General features: G+C 39.2%; 1 protein-coding gene across 1 annotated transcript; it reads left to right on the top strand.

Annotated features, from left to right (window-relative positions):
* Positions 1-237: 237 nt before the first annotated feature.
* On the top strand, positions 238-21,076 carry mfsd3 (major facilitator superfamily domain containing 3). Its single transcript, XM_041043004.1, has 6 exons — positions 238-365; positions 902-1,717; positions 9,853-10,000; positions 14,474-14,574; positions 16,950-17,059; positions 19,169-21,076. Exons 2-6 carry the CDS (start codon positions 1,018-1,020, stop codon positions 19,373-19,375), a joined length of 1,266 nt encoding a protein of 421 aa, XP_040898938.1. The 5' UTR covers positions 238-365; positions 902-1,017; the 3' UTR covers positions 19,376-21,076.
* Positions 21,077-27,341: the final 6,265 nt, after the last annotated feature.

Genomic DNA, 27,341 nt, shown 5'->3' on the forward strand with positions numbered 1-27,341 from the left:
AATGTATATAATAAGATTGGAAATGGAGAGGTTGCAGGAGACGAAGAACAGCACACATACATATCACCAGGTGACAACCCACTAGGTGGCAAGAGGCGAGGGTTGCCAGGTTGGGTAGTAAGATGCATACGTATTTTCCGGGTGTGTAATTGAGTCTCAATTATTCAGAGAGTCTGCTTGTGAACTGAAACATGTTGCAGTGATGCGTGTCTTTTTGCAGTGAACGGAAAGCAGGCGCCCACTCTGCCTACTTACTTTGCCATGCGAAGAAGAGGGATTGCCTTCAGTGAACCTGGCAACCTCGGAGCTCATACAGACTACAACTATAAACAACCGGAGAATTCTTTCCTGTTAGCAACTGCTAGGTTAACGAACTTTCTTTCTTTTTCTTAGTATGTGTTGAGATTTCTCTCATGATAGATGCGGAACTATGTTTCTGACTGCAGCAAAACCCCAGATCATTCTGACATGATGTACAAATGTGTTTTAAAGCTGCTTCTTTACTGCATTTAGCACGGCAGGAAGCTAGCTAGCTAACGGTAGCTAGTCATTCAGTTTGACAACAAACTTATCTATTACACCTGTCAGTGAAATGTCAGCGATGTACAGTCACGTTTGAGCTTTCATACAAGTTAAGTGATGAACTTAAATGTGGTCACCGCAATATTGAACATGTTTGTGTGCCGAAGTCGTTTGACTTTGAGGGGGCTAACGTTAGCCAGGTTAACGTTACTGATAACTGAGCTGAGCAGAGGAGCAGTAAAACAGCCGTAGAGACGCATCCTTTTAAGGCTGCCTGCAGGCGCTGTGAAAGTATTTATCCACCCCGTGGCTTCTTCAGCTGTATCATAGGTTCAACATCAGTTACCCTGAACCCTGCACTCTTGTCTTTTAATTTCAGGTCAATCAGTTCATCTTGTTTGAAGTGCTTCCCTTCCATCAGAATGATGAGAATGACCTGACCAATGGACCACTGCAGAGTCTGCTCAGTGAGAGGGTCACGCTTGGAGGTAGATCATGAATGACAAACTAGTCTTTTTGGGCCTGCTGTACTTTGTCCAGGGCATCCCCTATGGTCTCCAGTCTTCACTGCTACCTGTCTACCTGCGTGGAGCTGGTCACTCTCTTACCCGCATCGGCTTCACCAAGATCCTCTACTTCCCCTGGGTCCTGAAGGTACTCTGGGCTCCTTTGGTGGACCGGGTCAGCACCAAGCGTCACTGGCTGGTGGGCACAGTGTCTGGGCTGGCTCTCACATGCCTTTCCAGTGCGGCCTTGGCCCCAGAAGCACATATCTGGGGTGTAGCAGGAACCCTGTTAGCCATGAACACCTTGGCCTCTGTCCAGGACATTGCTGTAGACGGGGCAGCAGTGGGGTTGTTGAAAGGTCGTGGGGAGCTGGGGCTGGGCAACACAGCCCAAGTCGTGGGCTATAAAGCTGGGTCGGTGTTCGCTGGAGGTGGGCTGCTGGCGGTAATTGACGTGGCTGGATGGAGCTGGATGTTTATGCTGCTGACGTTTGTGTATGCAGGCGTGGCTCTGTTTGTGTGGGGGGCCCCTGTGCTGGATGATGAGACTGTGAGGGGCCAACAGGGAGATGGCAGCAGGAGGGGGGGGCAGGGAGCGGATGCTATGAGGCCATGGAGGGTGTGGAGGAAGCTACTGGCAGTGCCCGGCACACCTTGGACAATCCTGTATGTCCTGACATACAAACTGGGTGAGTATTGTTAAATTGCAAGTATGGACATTAAACAAATCCTGGAAACTACATTATGATTAATTTTTACTTTTATATCTTTACTCATTAGGGCTGATATAAATATTAACTGATATTTGAACCTTTCCTAATAGAACTGAACTTGATAAGGATCATTTTTATTATCAAATAATTTGTCAGTTATTTTCTTAATTAATACTGAATATTAATACTTAATTAATACCTCTTAATACTTCTTAACAAATTTTCACATTAGAGAGGCGAGATAAATGACCAGAACTATTAATCAATTGTCATAGTAGTTGCATGTTCATGTTCTTTAAATCAACTAATTGACTAACTTATTTTGTTGAGTTCAGGACCTTAATTATTGGAGAAAGAGAGGAGAAAGAAAAAGCACATAAAGGACCAGTTTATTAGCTTATTGGTTTTTTATGTATATTAAAAAACTTGAAGCAATGGAAAGTTATATTTCATGAAATGCTCACTTTTGTCCCACTGTGAACTTTCCTTTAGTTGTCTTGCCGCTTTCACATAGGACCCAGAGATCACCACTAGATGTCTCTGTTGATATGTCTATGAGGACTGAGCTCATGAACGAGTGTATTGAAAAGGATTTGGGGGGGGAGTAATCATTGCAAGGCAGTTTGTCATGTCATAACAGGTCCTGTATGCACATTGGAAAATACAGGCCCTGCTTAAATAAAACAGTTGTTTTTAACGTCACAGTTACGGAATTAACTTTGATGTTTGAATGCATATTAAAGTGAGACTATAAAACTTTTGAAAGAAATAACACATTTTTCCCCTTGTAAATGAAAAGTTGAATTCATAAGCAATAAAATCCACCCTTACTCATTTGCAGGGCACTGAGGGTTTTGTTGCTACAGCCTTACTTGTTCTGGTATGTGTAGTAGCTTATGGTGGCTAATATTAGCTGATGTTCGCAGACTTAAGATTGATTTTGATGGGTTCCTGAGTCAATTTGCTGACTTTTTGACTGTTCTCTGCTTGTGCTGCTGTAACACTACATTTTAATATGTACTCCAATGCTGCAGTTGCCACTTGGGGCCCCGGTGGCCGCTGCACAGCAAAAGTTATAGCCAACCTTTTAAGTTCATGCATAAAGTTTTTATGTGAATGAGTTCGTTCCAGTAAGAAAGTAAAATTTTAAAATAGTTTTGAAAGAGTCAGGCTCGTGTGCATGTGTGTGTGTGTGTGTGGGAGAGAGAGTTGATATGACCAGAGTTTGGTGTTTGGTAGCAGAAGGGGATTATGTAAGGATTAGAGTGTCTTTGTGTCTGTGGCGTTCAGAAACTGAAATGGAAGACGGCGCATCACGCTGATGTGTGTTTATGTGTATGTGGGTGGTGGGAATATAATAGTCTCCTCACATTTGCATAGTCTTTACTTGTGTATGTTCATGAATGTATATGCTTTTGTTTTTAAATTGTGTGTGTGTGTTTGGTTTTTTTTTTTTTTTTGAGAGAGTGTCTCAGTAATCGGATGAGCCCCAGCAGACGACACTACTAGACAAAATATGAAGGCAGGCTGGACCCCCTAATCTGTCTAGGGAGCAGCCCCCCAGTACTCTTTCTGTCACACAGACACACACACACTGTCGACTTCTGCTCATGATTACAACAATAATTACTCTCTAGTGTTTTCAGTGCTGTGATTAAGGTCTGTAGATACATTAACAGCCTTGTCACTTGTTAGCCTCTCCCGTTGTAGTAGTCTAAAAATTTCCCACCTTTGCAGCAAAAAGGGATTGTGTAATATTTTAGATCAGGCCTGGATGTGCCAGCATAATTGCCTATGTGAGACAGTATTGTTTTTGTTCAAGGGGTGTGTGGGTATGTTTGTGTGAGACCGGTGATCTGCTTGTCTGAACCCCCCCTCTGCTTCACACACACTAACACACACACACAAGCACAGAGCCCTCTCCCTCATCTATCCCTAATGAACTCTGAGTTTGTGTTGCGTCCAACACTGTGGCCAATCATTGAGAGCCTCGTGTCTGAACTGTGACCCTTGTGCCATCTGAGGCCACGGGCAAGATGGGAGAACTGTCTGGTTAGACTGAGAGAGATGGATGGAGGGAGTGAGGGGGAGGGAATAGGCACTAGTGAGAAAGAAAATATAAGGGAAAAGGGCTAGGGAGGAGGTTAAAAAAAAGGAGGCTCTGAGTTGTGAATAAGCCCAAATGTTGGACAGAAACGCTCTAATGTCCTGTTGTTGTCATACATGGGAAAACAAGCCCTGTTTACTTCTGTGGGGGCATGTGAATTAGCTGAAACACTGCGCAATTATAGCTAAAATGTCAAGCCTTATTATCTTTAGATATTTTAAAGTCAAGTGTTAATTACTATATTATGCCAATTTGTGGAGCATTATCATTTTACTGCTCTTTTGTCATCTAAATTAACACCTTGACTTCTTTAAATTTAAAAACATGCGTTTTATTGCCGAATCTCAATCATTTTCATATTATTAGCATTTGCAATTAACTACAAATCCCTAGAGTATGTCATGCTGCAGTGTCGCACACATCACTTTTAAAGGTAGCTCTGTATGTTTGACAAGTGATGTAAATGATGGTGAGAGGAGGTGGTGGCTTTCTCTGGGAACTGACCAGGTGGACAGAGGGATGGATGGATGAACAAATAAAAAAGCCTTAACCTCTGAGACGACAGCTGTAAGAGTTAATGACAAAAATACACATTCTGTCAGCGTATTAGGTAAAGGTAGTTAGGTATTAGGTAAACCTTGTTGATATAAATGTGCTAAATAGAATATTAGAAACATCTTTCAATATGGGGCACTACAGCTCAATAGCACCATCAGCTTCCAAAATAACACCTCACTGTAACAGTGTCAACAAAAACTCAATGTTATAACCTCTATGATGGTGACATTTCCTGACTGTTGTGTTGGACTTCATCGGTTGTAGCTAGGTGGGCTTAATAAATTGGCAAGTGAGTGCACGCTGACTAGAATGGGCAGCATGTGTAAATGTGCACTGAAAATATTTGTTGCCCTGCTCAGCTCACATAAATATGCGCAGACTCACACACAACATCCCTGTATTGACCTGAGACCTGCGGTCCAGTCTGCAGAAACACTTCATGGATGATAGCAGTAGCGAATGATTGGGTTGGGAAGGTGATGGAGCTGTGAGAGATGAAGGGCGGTGGAAGAGTAGGAATGAGACAAGAGAGAAACTTGGGGGGGGTGTATTTTCCAGAGGGAAAAAGAGGGGCTGCGGGGAGGGAGACTGAAGGAGGGGATGAATTAATGAACAACCACCACATGGTGCCCTGAGAGAGACAGAGAGCAAAATGGCAGTAGAAATAAACACATTCATCCATGCTGAGGCTTATAGGTACAAGATCTTTCTTGGTGTTCAAATGTCTAATACTATTTTTTACTACATAAAATTCACATGATGAGAAAATCAGCAGTATGTGCTTTTGGATTATAATGGATAACATGGGCCTGTTTTGCTTGTTTATGTACATTGTTTAACTGATGCATCTTCCAACATCATCTCTGCCAATTTCAGACTTATGATAAGTCCTTTAATTTTGGTCATGTTTGGATCAGATAATGATTAGATCAGACAATCTTGAGCACTTTTTGCATACTTTGTGTTGTAGATTTAATTGTAAATGGATATAATTTCAAATTTTACCCATCAGTCTACCGTCAGTAACCCTCAGCATTACTGCCTTTTCTGTTGCACTCCAAATTGTGGTCAGGTGCATAGGCTTTGCTTTAATTATCCATGAGATGTGTCTGGGGTTATTGAGTGTAGATTGATGGGCAAAAATGTCAATTTAAAATTAAATTTGCAAGACAATAAAGTGCGCAAAAAGTAAAGGGGTCTAAATAGTTCCTGAAGTCACTGTAAGTATTTATGTTCTAGGAAAAACTTCTGTAACGCAGAGTTCAGAAGTTCCTACAATCATTGAAATGTCATTTCTGAGAAATGTGTGTTTTCGAAGAAAAATAAACACAGACAACAAACAGTCAACCTGGTAATCCAGCAGGATTGGGACGGGTGGAGTTATGGTGGTGGTTGTGCTTCTACCATGTTATAGAGTGCATTTTCCCATGTTCATGAGCCCTGAGGGCCACAGAGAACTTCTTGACATCTGCACTGATCTGCAGGGACTCTTAGTGTGTGTGTGTGAGTGAGTAAGTCAATAGACTGATATACATCGGATATTGTGAAAGTGTGTATAGACAAGGCTCTGTTTACTGTTTTGTCCTCAGGGAGCCTGAAGAGCTAAAAGGTGTGTGTGCACATGGGCCTTTATGTATGTATGTGTGTGTGTGTGCTGTGCTCAAACATGTAGTATGTATAAACCTGTCTCTGTTTACCGTGCACTCGGCAGGGAGTGATAATGTCGTTCGGCAGGGTGACCGGGTGTCCTTACTGATCTCTCCTGCTCTGCCAGCTCTTTTGTCTAAGCTGCAGCATGGAGGTCAGGATTTGACCCCACTGTCCTTGTCGACCTCTCGCCCTCATGTCACCCTTATCCCGCTCTGATCCCTCTCTATACACACACACACACACACACACACACACACACACACACTGACCATCTCTCTCACATGGACGAAGGTGTCATGTAGAATTTTTAGTAGTAATGACTATTAGGAATAACTGCCCTTAAACAAGTGAGACAGGATAGGACAGGACAGCCCAAGATGAGAGATACTCTGAGTCAAATTGTTTGTGCTAGTGTTTTATCAAAATTACGAGCTGTTCCCTTGCATCGTAAAGATGTTGCGACATTTGCTTGTGTCTTTTTCTTTGCTGGAACCTGACAAACATATTGAAACAGTTTTTTCACCCTGTGTTTTACTTATTGAGCTGTCTGCTGTTTTGAAAAACTGTAGTGTTTTGTACCATCAAAGTTAACTTGTGTGCAGCACAGATAACAGCAGCCCTCAACCATCTCATGAAATCCATGTTACCAAACCTGTACCAATATATTAGTTAGTAAGAGGTTAACTGTCAATAACTTAGCTAATCTAACTATATGGGTGCTGTTTATTAATGTGAAATTAACTTAAATTGTTTAAACTTTGAAAGTTGTGTGTTTTTGTTGGTCCCCATTGTTCATCGTAAAATGCTGATCAAGAAAAAGGTTTTGCAGGGCCTTTAATACTAAACTGGTTTATTTCTTTCCTCTCCTGGACCCTGTTACACTTGTAGTAAATGATTGATATTGTCATGAAGCACCTTTAAATAACTAGGATAAATTAACTTCACTTCAGTAAACTTAAACTTCACCTCCCTTCTCTCTCTTTCTCTCTCTCACTTTCTCTCTTAACGTTTTGTCTTTCTGAGCTGAGTGTAAACATAAACACAGAGTTTTCTTTAAGCTTGCCATCTCTCCTCTGTTTCCTCTCCACTAACCTCCTAACCATGTCTCTGTTCATCTGCCCTCCTCCTCATCCTCTGTCATTAGCTGTCTGCATCCCTGGCTGCTCCCCGATCTCTCCAGTCAAGTTTAACTCACATCTGCTTATCTTTTAAATAAATGCATCATGATTGTCATTTCCTGCACTGCATCTCAGAACCTACTTCTCTTCCCCCTTTTCACTTACTGCCCGTTCTCTGTCTGTTCTTCATTTATTTCTTTTTCTTTTTTTTTCTCGTTATCACTGACTTTGTCTTAGTCCTCTGCTTTTCTCTCTTTCTCCCCACTCTTTCATTCTCATCCTCTCCCCCCTTCACTCTTGTTCCACCCTTTCCTCCTTCCCCTCCCCTCTGCTTGTTTAATCTTTGCGGATGTCTAATGAAATCCCTGCTGAAATGGACAATTGTTGCTTTGAGAATATTTATAGAAAGGAATAATCAGCCTGGTTGTGTTTGTCTGCACGCCCTCCCCCAACCCCCCTCTTTAAAGAAATAATTAGTTGAAGGCAGGACTGTGAAAGCTCTGAGCTTTGAGCTAAACAACAGGCAGACAGGCACGGGAGCACAGAACCATGGGTAAACAACCCAGGCATCATGGGTACTGCTGTTGCCAATGTTTACTTTATTATGACTAATATGGTTACTGCACAGTTGATGCAACTCAGAGCAGTTCACTACAGAGGATGACAGATTAAAATGTGAATAATGCACAGAGAGGATGGAAGTGTACCAGTGCAGCTCCCATGGGGTGGGTGAAGTGATGGTAATGTAACACCTTATATTATAAAGAGCTCATAAATATTTAGCAAAGTAAAGTAAAATTTACATACATTGCTGTCAGCATTGCATTATGTATCATATTCACCAGCAGAATCCTGTTTTTCCAGTTTTACTGTTTATTGTTCAGCCTTTTATCAGATGCTGAAGATCAATACAAACAGCTTCCTATGTATTCTGAGGGCTCAGTTCCAGGAATACTCTATCATTCGATCTGCACAGAAAAGTGTTCTCTTTTCCTTAGAGGTGAAGTCAGGTTAATCAGTGCCAGTTTAAAATATCAGTTCATCATCACCATCTTTTTTTTTTTAAATTTCAGTGTGTTCAGTATGTTAGGGCTCAAAAATATGATCAAATATCTGCAACTAATGATTATTTTCATCATTGACTGACATCATTGAGGTTTTTTTATATGAATTGTGATTGATTAATTATAATTAGTTATTATACAACATATTAAAATTGAAACATCATAACACAAAGATATTCTGTTTTTTACATGTAAAAAAGTTTCAAAGTCTTATATTTGTGAAGCTGGAACCATGTTTGATATTTGTGCTTAAAAAAATGACTGAAATTATTCATAAATTGTCTAAATAGATGCCAGTTCTAGCACCATTGATTGACTAATCACATCATTGACTAATCATTTCAGCTTTCAATATATCAATGTATTGTCACAATAAGATAGATAACAGTGAGTGTGAGTATTTTATTAGTGTGTCAGTGCATTATAATTTTTCCTTAATTAACCATTACAGCCCAGATTCTGTCTGCCTCCACTGGACTGTTAGCTCAGTGATATGTTTTGGGAAAGATCACTGCAAGCCTATGTGATTGGCTAATTTAACTTCCATGACCGTAGTCATCCCTTTCTGTATTAACTATATGTAAATTGCCAACGTTGAAACGTGTGTGACAGAAGTGAGAAGCAAGCGTTTCCTGCACATTTTCTACCCCACATTTCTGCTGGGTTTTCACACCACTGTTGCAGCGGTGACACTCCCGTTCTGCTGCTGCACTCTCTATCACTGGGAGCTTCTCAGCTTTCTCTTATTAATTTTTTTTTTTTTATTTCAGTCTGTTTCATCTGTCTTTTTTCCTCTTTCTCTATTTTTGTTTGTCTCCTGGCTGACTTGTGTGAGTGAGTCGTCGGTTGTGTTGTGTCGTCTTTGACAGCAGTCTGGGAGCCAAGCTGTCACTCACGCAGCTCCTTGGTCCCACTGTCTTTCTGAAGTCAGTCTCCATTAATATAATAATGGCGTATAGTCGGTGCCACTGAATATTTTACTGTAATGTTCAGCAGAACATTACCCCCACACTCAATGCCACACAGAGAAAGTCTTACTGTCTGACAGAAACTTTTTATTTTGACTGAAAGGTCTTTGTGAGGTCTGTTTCATCTGTGGAAGTTTTTGTGTTTTTGTTGTGTTTTCCTTTTTGTGCTTTAGGAAAAGTGCTAGGCCCCCGTTTGATAAAGTGACTGAGGGTATTCTTTTTCTTGTCAGGCATCTATTATTGACACTTTCCAGGAATAGGCCTAGGTGCGCCGCGTGTCATTGTGTGCTGTATTTGATTCTGCAGTCGTCATCTCAGGAAAACCATGTTGTTCAGTCTTGCAGGCTAAACAGTTTGGTTCAACATCCTCATCGTATTTGACTGAGATTGGAATAGGCGTGTGTACTCAGGAGATGTCTCACATATTTACTGTATGTGGAAAATAGTAATGCTTAGTCAGAAACATACAGTACATGACACGATATATTGATTGTATATTTTACTTTGCAGCACCAAATTCTTCCGTCGATACATTTGACCTGATAACTCATTCCATTTTCTTTCTTGCTTCCATTTTTTCCCTGTTTTTCCTCTTCCTGTCCTTCTGTGTCTCATCTTCATTTTCCCCCTGTCACTGTGTTTGCAGGTGAGCAGGGTGCAGTGACCATGTTTCCTCTTTTCCTGCTGGACCACCACATGACCGCAAGGGAGCTTGGCTTCTGGAACGGTGTTATCGCCATGGGCTTTTCCATCTGCGGGTCGTCCCTGGGAGGCCTGCTGCTCGCCCAATTCAGGTTGCCTTCACCAACACCATTGTCCTCAACCATCTTTTTGGTTATCACTGGTATCACCATGGTTGTTTTTGTACGGCAGCTGTGTTTTGTGACTCTGAAGGCTTTTCACTGGTATCATTTTACAGGGTTTTAAAATTAGATCATCGAAAATAGCTGTTAAAATTTTGTATGATGACTAGGCAGTAAAAAATGTTGGCATCAAGCTTCCAGCAGGAGAATAAAATTTCATGCAAACTCAAAACACAACAAAAAAAAAGTTAACAATCAAGGGGTTAAAATGAAAAATGAGACCAATGTTCCACTGTGAAACTGGTTGTGACCTTCTAAAAGTGGGAAAGAAATGGGAGAAGATCCATAAGGTACAGTCCAATGCTCCACATGAACATGTCAGCCTCATATGTTCTCTCATCTTATCGGATGTTACCATCATCATCCTCCTCCTTTTTACCCTGCTTCTCTTCGTCTTCCTCCAAGCTTTATGTGTACACTCACTCCTGCTTTCATACAGCTTTCTTCCTCCTCCTTTACCTCATCCTCATCACTCTGTGCCAGTTCTTCCAGTTTTTTTATTACTCTTCATACCCTCTTGTGTGTGTTTGTATGTGTCTGTATGATTGCGTGTGTCTTTCTGTCTGTGTGACTGTGTGTGTGTGCAGTAATTTAAGTAAACATAGCTTTGTTTGAGAGCTCATGGACCCCCTGTGTCTGATGTGTGGTGTGAGAACAGCATGAGCAGCAAATCCATCACACACACTCGTGTGCAGAGACAACGTGCAACTCCGGTTGAATTTAAGTCTCAGATTTTCACACAGATACTAAGATGTAAGACCTAATAAGACTTTCTGATTAATATATCAAAATGGCTGTTTTACAGTATATCAGATTAGACATATTATGGTGATTAGATGCACCGACTGTGTTTAATCTCTGATATTTTCCTTAAATGTGATATTTTTGCACACATTTCTATTGGATGTTATTTTAGCACAGTTGAAACCAGCTTTGGAGAAACAATTTCTTTCTTAATAGTATGATTGTATTTAACCTTCACATGTTTTCCCCTTCAGCACATTGACATTGTGCCATTTGTGCATGACCTTTGTTGCATAAGGTTTTACGTCTGCTTATACTAGGATCACATTATAGCACTGCCCTGCCTATGGCCAGTGTGATGTAATGGGAACTATAAATAACAATGCTTTTATGGAGGATAATGTGTTAGTTCCCACACCATGTTTAACTGTACTCTTTAGCTACATCAAGGGACACAGTATATCAATTAATGGAGAGGTGAAGTTGTGTCTTTTCTGTCGGTATCTGGGTTTTTACTACGTGTTTCTGTGCTTGCACATTTGTTGACGTGCGTCAGTTGCTCTGTGCTCTGTCTCATGTCAGTCTTTTTGTCTTTGCGTTGTGTTTTCAGCTGGCTCTCAGGGTTTTTTTTTCTCCTCTTGTAAAGTGACACTAGCAAACACAGAGTATGTCTCCAAAGGCAACATTTTTGTTGAAGGGAGACAGCTTTCAAAAGATGTCATTGTCATATTTTGGATTTTGATCTTTCACTCTCTCTCTCCATCTCACTTGTAAAGGACTCAGTAAGTTGTAAAGGCAGTAAAATGTTCACACACCGACAAAGGCAGAAAACACTCTGAAGTACATCGTCTAAACATCCTACTCTGCTGAAGACAGACAGATATTCTCTGGGAATCACAGGTTTAACTTTGCCCACCCTAACAAACCCTTCGATGGTTATAGAGTTAAATCTATTTTACGTCTGAAAAATTTTGTGATGCTTTGATCCAATTTACTGGATCACTATCCTTTCTGATAGACCAGGCTTATGCAAGCAGTCCAATAAGAAATTTACACAAAAAAAATGGAGCTGTGGTTTTGGATTGGTACTCATTGTAGAGTTTATGTGTCTGTATTTAATTCTGTATTGCGAGAGAATTCCTTATTTTTAAAACCAAGGTAACAGTCAACTATTTAAACCCACAACTGATGCAGTAATCTGGAACAGACAAATTATATGGCACCTTATTTGACCTGTAATTGAAGCACCTTTGTTATGCCAGTATGTGTAATATTACAGCTGATGAAATTAGAGTGTGGAGATAATTTAATAATTTCCCCAAATCTATCCAGTTTGATAGATGAAAATTTGGTCGTATTCAGTGGGTCAGGAAAAAGGAAGCTGCAGTTTCAGAACAGTTGTTGTGTACTATAAATGAGAATGTTTGTTACAGTCTCGAGACAGTTTTTATTTAGCCTAAATTGTTTGTGTAGAGATAGTAAAGAGATTCAAATTTAGTAAAAGATTTCTTAAACATACATGTAAAATGTATGACTCAGTTGCAGATGAAGTGTAAAATTGATATTTTGGTTGTATGTACCTTACAGTGTCAGATGAACGCTTCTCCTTCCTTACTTCTTCCTGTCACACACGTTCACACACACACACATTCGCACACACAGAGAAAGCGCTGTGCAGTAGGTCATGGTCCCACCTCTAAAAGCTCCGTTGGAAGGTTTATCCTCCCCACCATCAGAAACGGCTGAGTGGTCAGTGAGTGACCCCCCTTTACAACCACCACTGGCAACCCGAGAACATGGCTATTCTTATCTGGGCCCGGCCCGTGTGAGGTGGCAGACAGGCAGGTTCTCTTTCTCACACAGACACACACACGCACACACACACACACACACACAAACCCTTCAGCATCTCTTGAGAGTGTGTGATATGAAAGGCTGTCATTGAGAAGGGAGGTAAAGGAGCAGCAGAGAGAAGAATGTCTTTAGCATGTGAATGATGCAGGATTGGTTTTCCAGAGGAGAGGTAAGGAAAGGGAGAGATGGTGAGGGGACAGGATACAGTGAAGGGAGAGAGAGAGAAAGGGAGAGTAAGAGAGAGGAGGATGTCTTGTGCAAAAAAGGGGAAATAAATAGAATTCAGTTGATTTAAGGTCTTACTGATAAGATATTACTGGATATTTGTAGGATGCAGAAAATATCTCTGTAGAATTACTGGTGAATGAGTCTAAGGAAGTACTACAGTTTTCTATAATAATTTGTAAACTCTTAATCACACTCACAATTGAATTTATTTTATCATGGTATTTGAGGAGACCAGACGTTTCTGCTGGAGTTAGCCAAGAAAGTCTTACACTTTTTCCATCTTTAGTCATTGGAGCAGATACACATTCGAGTGGATGTCTTTGTGGCCTGGAGGTCTAAGACGCTGAATCTATTAGAACTTCGATAATTTGTCAATGAATCAGTCAGGCTACAATTTTGATAATCAGTTGCTCATTTGTTATTTTTCCAAGCCACATATTTGATGGTTGCAGCTTCTCAAATATCAGGATTTGCCTCTTTTCCTCATCTTATCATTGCTGTTAAACTGAATATCTTCAGATTTTGGACAAGACATTTAAAACAAAACCTTGAAGAAGGTGTGATGGCCATTTTTCACTGTTTCCAGATGTTTTACAGACCAAAACATTTATCGGGAAAATAATCTGCGCATTATTTGGTTATGAAAATAGTAGTTAGTTGCTGCCCTAAACCAAATAATCACAACCAGGTTCAAGTGTGGCCAGGGACCTTTGTTGTAGGTCAGCTGTCCTCCTCATGGACAGACGTGTTTAAAGACTATATCAAAAGAAATTTCACTTTGTCACAACTCTGATTCATATTGTGGTAAGCTGGAATGATGCTTAAACAAGCCTTAAAATAAGTCAACAATGGATCAAACAGCCAAACAGTGAGCGGGGTCAACCGGGGCAGACTGGGTTTCATCAGGTTTACACTTACTAGACAAAACAAGCGTGTTGGATCAGTATTTGATCAACAAACGTGGACCTTTAAATCTCCATCATGGAATGAAACTGTTAATGGTTTTAGTGCACTTATCCAACAAAATCAGATATCCTGCTTTGTGTGACAGGCCCCTTCCTCCCCACAGTGTTTTTTACACATAAATAATTACATGCAAAAAAACATAAACAAACACACACACAGTTCTTTGAGTGGCAGGCATCCTCTGAGTGATTGACATTATTAATCCCTGATGTCACACAACAGCGCGAGCTCCTTTGTGTATGTGCTTTTGTGTGTGTGTGTGTGTGTATGTTAAGAGTGATTAATTATCTTCCTCATGCTGGGGATCTCCTTAGGTTATTGATTACGTCACGAACCAAACCCACAGGGGGATGATTTTCTTGCACTAACAGGGAATCAATTAGTGTCTGGGGACTTGTTTACTTAAGCGTGTGCATGCATGTTAGTGTGTGCGCGCATGCGTGTGTGTGTAATTGTGTGTGACATGAAAAGAAACATTGAATGTCTCTAAATGCAATGATACCAGCCCGGAGTCACTGTCACCACATATCACACTGCTCTACGATAACACTTGTACCTAAAAGTCCGTGAATATCTTTCTCATACTTGGCTTGTTTGCTGCTCTTTCTTCAGCATCGGGGCTCTGATGCGACGTGTGTTTGTGTTGCGAACCATCAGCATGGTCTTCCAGAGCTCTCTGCTCACTGTACTGGAACCATCACCACTCATGAAAGGTGAGAAACAGATTGAAATACAGTCACGGACAAGTTAACAGGCACCAATTGAACTGGAAACAAATTTCAACGCACATTACTAATTGCAAGCAAGATGCAAGCAGGTGATGAAATGACAGCAAAAATATAAAACCTCAGTACAAGTGATACAAGATGTTAAAGTGGCGCTGTCACTCTTTTGTTCTTGTCTGTGAATAGTGTGTTAGCGCAACACGTGTTGTTTATTGAGTTGAGATTTACATATTTAAACGTTCCAGATCCTGATCTCATACACATATTGTCCCCGTTTGATCCTCTAGATCCTTGAATAAACACAAAGTCATTAACATGCAGGTACATGTAAATACACTGCCTTAGGTCATAGATGTATGATGTGAGTTTATGTGGATAAACACATTGTTTTGGCAAAACAGAAGTGCACTAACACTAACTGAACTTTTTGAGCTTAGACTTAGTTTAGTTTAATTTAGCTTTTGTTGAGGGTAAGAACTAGAACTTTGTTGTTTTTGACACCGTCATTTCAGTTTGCTCCATATCAGTCATAAACACTGAATTATGTAGTGACTAAAAACAGTCTAAAAAAATCATGATGCTACACATTAAACACAGCAAAAAAGCTTTGGCAAAGAGGAACAATGCTCACCAACAGTAACTGAAAGACACTAAAAAACACAACAAACCGCTCAAAAATCAGCACTGAGTTGAGTGAATGCCAGTGACAGTCTCAACAGCACATTTCACACCAAATTTACTGCAGCACTATTGTATTGTGGTATGTGTCTCTTAGTCTGTACAGCCCCTGGATATTTGTAACATAAGGTGTGTGTTGTCCATTCTTTCTAATGATAGAGGATTTCTGTCAGTGTGGCTGGCAGGTAAGTAATTTGATATAAAAGGTTAAGTAACATCCATATAGCAGGACTTTACAACAGGCATCTACCATGACAGTGACAGCTGTAAATCCCTCTGTACAATTATTGACACCTCTCCATGTCTGATTTGTGGCTGCAGCCAGAAGAACTGGTCAAACAAACAGTTGGCTAACACTTCGTCTACATTACGCTAGCTAAATTTTGAAACTTGGTTTTCGTGAAAGTACATTTGTGTTCTCCAGGAGTTTCAGCTTAGTTCTGCAAATACCTCTGTCCACATTAAAATGCCAAAACCTATAACGGAGGACACACGAGTAAGACAGCCACAGAAAAGAAGAACAGAAGAAACAGCACACGATTTCCATTTCAGGGTTTAGTTCAAGAAAACAGTGAAATTCTGCACTGCTGCCTCCATCTGTTTTGTCACTGGTATGACAGTGTTTCTACAAAGTTCGGTTTTCCGGTACACACTGAAACACCAAGTTGGTGTTTTCAGACTTGTTCACTCTCAAGGTTGTTTTGGAAAAGCTAAGCAACAATACTGCATTTATAAATTTAGCGTCTCCTTAGAGTGGCACTCCTTCAGTTCCCTATAGCAGTGCGTCTTTTCATTTTTTTTTCTTTTTTCTTGTTATAATCCAAAAAAGGTTGGGAACCACTGACCTGCAGTACAAGCTTTTGAGCCAGATGTTCATTATTAATACCTCACAAGAGTACATGATGCAGAGGGCATTGATAGACAGGTGCTGTCTCTCTCCAGAGAGCCATTCAGTTGTTAATGTGTGAATGACACATCTGATTCTGTCGCACAGCCAGTCACAAAGCATTTGGGATTCAAATCCGCACCATTCATCTCTGCTGGAGTTGTCTGTTCCCCTATCAAGCCTCCCAGACTGAAAGTTGGGGCCTCTCCCTCCTCCACTTTAAACCCAGAACAAAGATCTCAGGAAAACCGAGACTCAACCGGAAAGAAAAGAAACGGAAAAACATTCAATTTCAGATTTTTCAATATTACATGATAACCCTCCGCTTCCCACTCTTCCAGTCTGATCAGTCGCTCTATCTGTGTGACTCCAATAGTCTTGTGTCGCTGACTGAAAGAGTCTTATTCGACAAAAACTCTGGCGGCTTGAGTGAATTATTCAGTGTTGGCGGGCGCAGAGACAGATAGGCTCTGTGGTTCCTCCTCTGTTTCCCCCACTAACACTGCTCTGCCACTTCCCCTCAGAGGATATACTACATGTGTTTTGGGGACGAGGGGGAGCGGGTTTGGTGGTGGTGGGAGAAAGGAGAGGAGACACTTCAGCGGCTTACCGTTTACAACTGCTTTTCCTCCCTACTTTGACTTCTACATAGAATAATACAGCGAGAAGTGTAGCGGAGCAGACAGCTGTGTAAAATTGATAGTCTTCTGCTTTTTTTCATAAAAACTTACAGTAGTTTTTCACTGACGTGTTGTGCCTGTTTTTGACTGATTTTGTTAGCGTGTGCTCGTTCCCTCAGGTATGGCCGTCCTGAGCATGAGTGTTCAACACTTCCTGGGCGGTCTCATTACCACGCTCACCTTCACTACCATGATGCATTGCACCCAAAGGGCCGAGGAAAGCATTCAGGTAAAAACAGACTCGGCTCATACCTGCCTGATTCTGGCTGCTGTTACGTAATAATTGTGTACTCTTGTCACTATCTTTTCAGTGTTAATTGTCTCATTGTGTGGTGTTAGGTCATCTCCTGTGGCTTAACAGACAGACAACACAATCTTTCTCTCCCTCCCCTTCCTTCGCTTCTTTCCTCTCCTCTGTCTCGGTTTAATTGTGATATTTTGTGATGTTAGGTCATTTCCTTTGCTCGTTAGTGGGGGCCGGAGAGGGGAATCATCAGCATACAGTACCACGCCTGTTGTCACCTATACCTGTCAGCTCTCATCAGCTGTTTCCACCTGGAAAATCTCAGAAGTCAAAGCAGACCCAGTTTCTATTCATCGCTTCTTTTCTTTTTGCCCCCCTCCTCCACTGGCATTGTCTCTCCTACCACCTCACTCTAGTTCTTTGTCAGTCTGCAGTCCTTTAAATGCTCCCTTTTCCACTCTGACTTTTTTCTCTCCTCTCTCATTTTCTCCTCTTTGACATAACTCCTTTTGTCCCTGTCGTAACTGGGCCATCGTTGCCTGGAGGTGATCGTTGTTCACACAGCCGTTCAGACGTCACTCAGTCAATCTCTGAAGGTGACAAATTATCATTTAAATTGCTGTCAGTCTTACAGTGAAGAAGAAAGAGGAAAGAAATCACAGGCTGCAGCACAGATATAAGGATCCGGTTACACGTAAAATAAATAGCGGGAGCGAACCAATCACAACATGTGATGATGAGAACTAGGGATAATTTGAGAGGTTCTCATGACACATAGACTCTTTGCTTTTTAGTGTGTCGGTGTGTGAATCCGTGTGTGTGTGTACGCGCATGCATGAGGGGAGAGCATTAGCTCACCTGTGCTCGTTGTGTGTGTATAGGTGTGTGTTATTGAAGGTAGTGCTATCCAGTGACAGAAAGCTGATAGTGTGAGTGCTTGTTAACGATCCCCAGGAGAAAGAAACCGAATCTGTTAAACAAGTTGGTCAGAATAAAGGCACTCCACTTAGCTGTGGTCACACAGGCTCTCAGAGCTCTCTACCTCGGCCTGCAGACCACAGCTACAGTTCCTCAACTCTCATGGAATTCAGATTATTTACTTTTCCATTTTTCTTTTAAAGTGAAAATGCTCTTTATGGATTGTTGTGACTGTGGTGACAGTAGAAATGGTACAAAGCAAAACAGTTGTTTTTAAACAGAAGAAACAAAAGACAATTGATTAAATTCCATTAATCAATAATAATTTGCCAATTTATTTTTTGTCAATCTACTGATCAGTTAATCAACATTTGTTGCTGCTCGACATTTTTTTGCCCTGTAAAAGAAGCCTAAGTACACAGTTTTTTGTGGCTATAGTGAAGGATTACCTTGTTTACCCGGTGTGTTTAAAGCACATTCTAATCCGTATTTATATGATGGAAAGATTAAAGGTATTTGTTAAACCCGAGAGACGAATGAGCCTGATGAATTAATTTGTTCGGTCACTGGTCTAGGTGTCACTAGAGTCCTTCTGTTTTGTTGGACTCACCTGCTGAATGTGGTGTTCTCAGACAGAGGGATGAGGCTCAGAGAGATTAGGTAATCTCTGTCCCTCTCGTTCTTTCTCTTTTTCTCTCTCTATATCATTCCGTCCTGAAAGCCTTAAGGCTGGGATCAGATCCTCTTCTTCATTTGGCCTCCTTCCATCGTCTCAGGCCATGATCTCAGGCTTTCTCTTTCAGGCTTTCAGTCTTTTTAAAAAAAAATATTTTTCTCTTCTGTTGTTTCCTTCGGCACCTTTTTTACCTGAAGATTTCAAATCACACCTTTCCCTTGTTTCTCCATCTGTTGTGGCTAATTGTTCTGTATCATAGGTTTGAGAGCACTCATCCTGTAAGTATCACCTTCTCCACCCACTCTACTTTCCCACTAACTACACTCTCCTGTAACTCACAATGTCTCTTTCTTTCCCAAACCCTCTCTTTTCCCCTTGTCCCTTTTCTCCTCTTACTTTGCTCTCCTTTACCTCCTCCTTTTAATCTCTTTCCTCACGATTCCTCCTCCTCCTCCCCTTTTTCCCGTCATCCTACCTCTCGGCTGCTGTTCTCCCTTTAGGCGACCCACTACAGTTTCCTGGCGACTCTGGAGGTGCTGGGGAAGCTGACGTTCAGCGCGCTGGCAGGAGGCGTGGTGGATTGGTTTGGTTTCCAAGTTGCCTTCCTCTTCTTCCTCACCCTCTCCGCCGGGACGGCCCTGCACGTGTGGACGGCTACCTTCACTGGTGCTCTCAGGGAACACCAGCTCAAAGAACAGCCCAAATGAGATCAGGATCAGGATGAAAGGTCCTGATACCGAAGCGTCTGAAGGTGCTGAAAAAGTGTTGAAATTTTTTGAGCTTGACTACCAGTATACAAACAGCTTAAAAGTCCCCGAATCTTGTTAAGTATAACATTCATGACTTCAGCAAATCATTTCAGTATAGAAGATTTTCTTGTTCTGCCATTTTTAAGGAGAAATCAGCCATGTGGTTAAGTGCTCTATTAAAGAGTGTATTTTTTTAATTTCACTGGCAACACTGGCCTTACTTTTTATTTATGTTGCATTTAAAAAGTCTGGAGAAGTCTTAACATCTACAGTGGCACAATGAAACCTGCAGATATTGACATAGGTGAGGATTAGCATGTTGAGTATTGCTGTAGTAGTAGAGTTTTCTGGATGCGACTGCTTCATCTCATCAGCGTGATGAATTCATGAGGTTTAGTTTGCTGAGCAGTGAGGCACAGTCATACTGTGCTGAGAGCTGAAATGTACTTTGGGAAATATAATCAAAGCTGTTTTTATCATCTGAGCCATTTTAGTGGTTTAATAAGCCAGCAATAAGAGCTGCAGCCAAAAGCAATATCGCTACTTGTGATGTTCTGTTATGTTGTACTGTATATGTATATGTTAGTCGTTCTCCTGAGTTCTATGGTTTACAGTTCTAAATGAATGCACCTCTACTACCTCGTATCAGCTCTGTATGGTACGATACACAGGAGAACGAATGCACAGTAGCTGCAATGAGTAGAGAATACAGTCATTCACAATGAATAGTTTCAACACATACACCATGTTACCTAAGAACAAAATCCCAGTAACACTGTAGTTTACAGGTATTTTCTATATTTTCCAGCGTTTTCCAGCTAATCTCCAAAAAACTGGTATTTAGAGATAAGTTACTGGGATATTTCCAAGGAAGGTCAACACAAAGTGTTAATTGCTATAGTTTTCAGTGAGCTCCTTACATTTGATTTTTTAAGAACAAATGTTTCCAGGAAAATTAGCTGGAAAATATTGGATATGTAAAATAAAACATTTCCAAAATCCCTTTCCCTTTGGTATTGAATAGGTCAGCCCTGACAGTCAGCTTACTTCCTTTAGGAAACCTCAGCCTTACACAGTGCACGGTGCCATCTCGTCTTAGTTTTTTAAACAAAGAATCAGACTCACTAATGAACTCTGAGGATAACTTTGTTCTTTAGAAAACTTGTAAGACCAATGCCACTGGTAAATTATAGTTGCTGATGAAATTGTATGACCTTTGTGTTTTATGATAAGAAAAAAAACATCTCAAATATGTACTATAAAATATACTGTAACTCTCCATGGTACTGTATACTATAGAAAATACTTTTCTCAATGCTTAACATATGAATGAAACAGCAGCGTAGAATGTTTCTTTTTTTTCACCGGGCTGTGGGAGAATAGAATAAAATCCCCTGTGAAGGTGAATGTAGTAATTGAAATTAATTAATTAATTGTGCAGACACGTAAGATAAAGAGAGGTTGGTTTAAATAAAGGCAGTAATCTCAGCAAACTTAGCAAATTAAAACAGTTAGTCACCTGCTTTCATCCTCATAATAAATAAAGGGATGCCATATTAAATCATTACTTGTTCCACTTTTTGCAAAGCACATCTCTTGTCTCTCAGCTACTGTGTTGCCTGAGATTTGCACAAAAATAAAGCTGCTGAGTGAATCCTGGAGTGTGTGTGTGTGTGTGTGACCTCTTGTCACCAGATTTTACCACATTTTTTGTCCCCAGGCGAGAGGTCCTGTGTGGTCTTTGAGAACCCTCCCACCTTTGAAAATCCACCGTGGCTTATAACTGCTCCGAACTCTGTCTCTCTGCAGTGTACTGGCTGAGGGCTACAGGAGTGAATAGGGGCCCGTGTCACAGGATCCACAACCCATACAGCTCTAATGACACAACAAATGCTGTGAAGGAGGATTAGGCCAGCTTACATGGCCCCTCAATACACCTCCACTTAACACTTTCTCACCCGGCCTCATTATCTGGGCGTATTGTTTGTGTAGTGGGATCGGCGATGTAGGGATAGAGAGGGAGGGTTTGAGGAGAGCGGCTTATGTTTTATCCACTCGCCATTCTCAGAAATGAGCGAGTGTTGAAAGCGATAGGCCTGTTTATTTTGGTGTCTTTTGAAAAGTCACATGAAACCACAAGCCCATCTAATCTTTTGAGTGCTGTATGTTCAAAAGGAGGGTTTATTTTTCTGATTTTTTAACAGCATAATATTGTGTAAATCATCAAGAAAAAAAGACCCCTAACCTTTCAGAATTACATTAGACATGACCATCAAGATCATTAGCCTCCTCCAGTCAGGAATGAGCTTTTATTTAAACTCTTTCCATTTTGGCTTCTGTAACTGCTCCGAAAAGCTTGCTTACATTCATGCATGTTAGCATCTTAGTGTTGGATTACAACAAAACAGTCTCACCACAAGATCCATCAATATCTTCATTATTAAGAAATCAGACATGTGACGTCTAGGTCACTATAGAAATAGATTGAAAGTTTGACTTGCACTTTCAACTGGGCAAACGAAGATAATGTTTCACAATCAAAAGCATCATGGTGACCTTGTTTTATCAACTACTATTTCCAAGATAAAGAATTAACTTTCATTATGAAACTCACCAGCAGCACATCTCTTTTTAAACAATCTCCTGATTATTTTTGGCTCATTCACAGAGCTCACTGTAATGTTCAAGTTTCCACTGGGACTGCTTTCTTCTGTAGAAAGTATCTCCAGTAAAAAAGAAAAAATAAATTAAAAAATAAAATAAGAAATGTGTTAACTGCATTTGGGAACCTGCAGTTTTAAAGCCTGTGCAGACAGGAGAGTGAGGAAAGGTAGGTGGTAGGTGGTCTGGATCCTACAGTGTTGATGAGAGTGAGACCTCCCACTGCGGATGCCAGATTGGCACAAACCCCTTGTGGAGATGTACGTGTCTCAGGGCCACCATCCCTGCCACGATTACCATTGTAGTGATAGATTGGTGGATTTGATGTGCGTGTTGCCTCACATGTCGACCGTAACCAAGGCAAGAGTTGTAGGTTTCAGCAGTGAGGATCACTTCCACGTTCGCATTTCTCGACTGCCGCTGTGGGCTGGCTCCAGAAGTGAGCAATTATCCATAAATCCCCATGTTAAAATAGCCAACATTACAGCCTAAAAAAACATATAACTTACACGCTGTTACATTTTTGTGTTTTTGGGATCTATTGATCAGGGGCGGGCCGTTTATTTTAGTAATAAAATGTCATAAAAAATATAATAGTATAGTAAGGCGTTAAAATATGCCAAAAAAAGTCATATTTTTGTAAGACCTCAAAATGTCATAAAAAACGTCATATGGCCGTAAGGCGTCAAAAAATGCCAAAAAAAGTCGTATTTTTGTAAGACCTCAAAATGTTATTAAAAACGTCAAACAGCCATAAGGCGTCAAAAAATGCCAAAAAAAGTCATATTTTTGTAAGACCTCAAAATGTCATAAAAAACGTCATACGGCCGTAAGGCGTCAAAAAATGACAAAAAAAGCCAAATTTTTGTAAGACCTCAAAATGTCATAAAAAATGTCATACGGCCGTAAGGCGTCAAAAAATGACAAAAAAAGTCAAATTTTTGTAAGACCTCAAAATGTCATAAAAAACGTCATACGGCCGTAAGGCGTCAAAAAATGACAAAAAAGGTCATACTATAGTAAGGCGTCAAAAAATGACAAAAAAAGTCCAATTTTTGTAAGACCTCAAAATGTCATAAAAAATGTCATACGGCCGTAAGACGTCAAAAAATGACAAAAAAAGTCAAATTTTTGTAAGACCTCAAAATGTCATGAAAAACGTCATACGGCCGTAAGGCGTCAAAAAATGACAAAAAAAGTCAAATTTTTGTAAGACCTCAAAATGTCATGAAAAACGTCATACGGCCGTAAGGCGTCAAAAAATGACAAAAAAGGTCAAATTTTTGAAAGACCGCAAAATGTCATGAAAAACGTCATACTATAGTAAGGCGTCAAAAAATGACAAAAAAAGTCAAATTTTTGTAAGACCTCAAAATGTCATGAAAAACATCATACTATAGTAAGGCGTCAAAAAATGACAAAAAAAGTCAAATTTTTGTAAGACCTCAAAATGTCATAAAAAACGTCATACGGCCGTAAGGCGTCAAAAAATGACAAAAAAAGTCAAATTTTTGTAAGACCTCAAAATGTCACGAAAAACATCATACGGCCGTAAGGCGTCAAAAAATGACAAAAAAAGTCAAATTTTTGTAAGACCTCAAAATGTCATGAAAAACGTCATACGGCCGTAAGGCGTCAAAAAATGACAAAAAAAAGTCCAATTTTTGTAAGACCTCAAAATGTCATAAAAAACGTCATACTATAGTAAGGCGTCAAAAAATGACAAAAAAAGTCAAAGTTTTGTAAGACCTCAAAATGTCATGAAAAACATCATACTATAGTAAGGCGTCAAAAAATGACAAAAAAAGTCAAAGTTTTGTAAGACCTCAAAATGTCATGAAAAACGTCATACTATAGTAAGGCGTCAAAAAATGACAAAAAAAGTCAAATTTTTGTAAGACCTCAAAATGTCATGAAAAACGTCATACTATAGTAAGGCGTCAAAAAATGACAAAAAAAGTCAAATTTTACTAAGACCTCAAAATGTCATAAAAAACGTCATACGGCCGTAAGGCGTCAAAAAATGACAAAAAAGGTCAAATTTTTGTAAGACCTCAAAATGTCATAAAAAACGTCATACGGCCGTAAGGCGTCAAAAAATGACAAAAAAAGTCAAATTTTTGTAAGACCTCAAAATGTCATGAAAAACATCATACGGCCGTAAGGCGTCAAAAAATGACAAAAAAAGTCAAATTTTTGTAAGACCTCAAAATGTCATGAAAAATGTCATACGGCCGTAAGGCGTCAAAAAATGACAAAAAAGGTCAAATTTTTGTAAGACCTCAAAATGTCATAAAAAACGTCATACTATAGTAAGGCGTCAAAAAATGACAAAAAAAGTCAAATTTTTGTAAGACCTCAAAATGTCATAAAAAACGTCATACTATAGTAAGGCGTCAAAAAATGACAAAAAAAGTCAAATTTTTGTAAGACCTCAAAATGTCACGAAAAATGTCATACGGCCGTAAGACGTCAAAAAATGACAAAAAAAAGTCACATTTTTGTAAGACCTCAAAATGTCATGAAAAACGTCATACGGCCGTAAGGCGTCAAAAAATGACAAAAAAAGTCAAATTTTTGTAAGACCTCAAAATGTCATAAAAAACGTCATACGGCCGTAAGGCGTCAAAAAATGACAAAAAAGGTCATACTATAGTAAGGCGTCAAAAAATGACAAAAAAAGTCACATTTTTGTAAGACCTCAAAATGTCATGAAAAACGTCATACGGCCGTAAGGCGTCAAAAAATGACAAAAAAAGTCACATTTTTGTAAGACCTCAAATTGTCATAAAAAACGTCATACTATAGTAAGGCGTCAAAAAATGACAAAAAAAGTCAAATTTTTGTAAGACCTCAAAATGTCATGAAAAACATCATACGGCCGTAAGGCGTCAAAAAATGACAAAAAAAGTCAAATTTTTGTAATACCTCAAAATGTCATGAAAAACGTCATACGGCCGTAAGGCGTCAAAAAATGACAAAAAAAGTCAAATTTTTGTAAGACCTCAAAATGTCATGAAAAACGTCATACGGCCTTAAGGCGTCAAAAAATGACAAAAAAAGTCACATTTTTGTAAGACCTCAAAATGTCATGAAAAACGTCATACGGCCTTAAGGCGTCAAAAAATGACAAAAAAAGTCAAATTTTTGTAAGACCTCAAAATGTCATGAAAAAAGGTCATACTATAGTAAGGCGTCAAAAAATGACAAAAAAAGTCACATTTTTGTAAGACCTCAAAATGTCATAAAAAACGTCATACTATAGTAAGGCGTCAAAAAATGACAAAAAAAGTCACATTTTTGTAAGACCTCAAAATGTCATGAAAAACATCATACTATAGTAAGGCGTCAAAAAATGACAAAAACCTCAAAATGTCATGAAAAACATCATACGGCCGTAAGGCGTCAAAAAATGACAAAAAAAGTCAAATTTTTGTAAGACCTCAAAATGTCATGAAAAACGTCATACGGCCGTAAGGCGTCAAAAAATGACAAAAAAAGTCAAATTTTTGTAAGACCTCAAAATGTCATGAAAAACATCATACTATAGTAAGGCGTCAAAAAATGACAAAAAAAGTCACATTTTTGTAAGACCTCAAAATGTCATGAAAAACGTCATACGGCCTTAAGGCGTCAAAAAATGACAAAAAAAGTCAAATTTTTGTAAGACCTCAAAATGTCATGAAAAAAGGTCATACTATAGTAAGGCGTCAAAAAATGACAAAAAAAGTCACATTTTTGTAAGACCTCAAAATGTCATAAAAAACGTCATACTATAGTAAGGCGTCAAAAAAATGACAAAAAAAGTCACATTTTTGTAAGACCTCAAAATGTCATGAAAAACATCATACTATAGTAAGGCGTCAAAAAATGACAAAAAAAGTCACATTTTTGTAAGACCTCAAAATGTCATGAAAAACATCATACTATAGTAAGGCGTCAAAAAATGACAAAAAAAGTCACATTTTTGTAAGACCTCAAAATGTCATGAAAAACGTCATACTATAGTAAGGCGTCAAAAAATGACAAAAAAAGTCCAATTTTTGTAAGACCTCAAAATGTCATGAAAAACATCATACTATAGTAAGGCGTCAAAAAATGACAAAAAAAGTCAAATTTTTGTAAGACCTCAAAATGTCATGAAAAACGTCATACGGCCTTAAGGCGTCAAAAAATGACAAAAAAAGTCAAATTTTTGTAAGACCTCAAAATGTCATGAAAAAAGGTCATACTATAGTAAGGCGTCAAAAAATGACAAAAAAAGTCACATTTTTGTAAGACCTCAAAATGTCATAAAAAACGTCATACTATAGTAAGGCGTCAAAAAATGACAAAAAAGGTCATACTATAGTAAGGCGTCAAAAAATGACAAAAAAAGTCACATTTTTGTAAGACCTCAAAATGTCATGAAAAACGTCATACTATAGTAAGGCGTCAAAAAATGACAAAAAAAGTCACATTTTTGTAAGACCTCAAAATGTAATGAGAAACGTCATACTATAGTAAGGCGTCAAAAAATGACAAAAAAAGTCAAATTTTTGTAAGACCTCAAAATGTCATAAAAAACGTCATACTATAGTAAGGCGTCAAAAAATGACAAAAAAAGTCAAATTTTTGTAAGACCTCAAAATGTCATGAAAAACGTCATACGGCCGTAAGGCGTCAAAAAATGACAAAAAAAGTCAAATTTTTGTAAGACCTCAAAATGTCATGAAAAACGTCATACTATAGTAAGGCGTCAAAAAATGACAAAAAAAGTCAAATTTTTGTAAGACCTCAAAATGTCATAAAAAACGTCATACTATAGTAAGGCGTCAAAAAATGACAAAAAAAGTCAAATTTTTGTAAGACCTCAAAATATCATAAAAAACGTCATACTATAGTAAGGCGTCAAAAAATGACAAAAAAAGTCAAATTTTTGTAAGACCTCAAAATGTCATGAAAAACGTCATACGGCCGTAAGGCGTCAAAAAATGACAAAAAAAGTCAAATTTTTGTAAGACCTCAAAATGTCATGAAAAACGTCATACGGCCGTAAGGCGTCAAAAAATGACAAAAAAAGTCAAATTTTTGTAAGACCTCAAAATGCCATAAAAAACGTCATACTATAGTAAGGCGTCAAAAAATGACAAAAAAAGTCAAATTTTTGTAAGACCTCAAAATGTCACAAAAAACGTCATACTATAGTAAGGCGTCAAAAAATGACAAAAAAAAGTCAAATTTTTGTAAGACCTCAAAATGTCATGAAAAACGTCATACTATA

This window comes from Toxotes jaculatrix, chromosome 7 (assembly GCF_017976425.1).
Source record: "Toxotes jaculatrix isolate fToxJac2 chromosome 7, fToxJac2.pri, whole genome shotgun sequence".
Classification (NCBI taxonomy): domain Eukaryota; kingdom Metazoa; phylum Chordata; class Actinopteri; family Toxotidae; genus Toxotes; species Toxotes jaculatrix.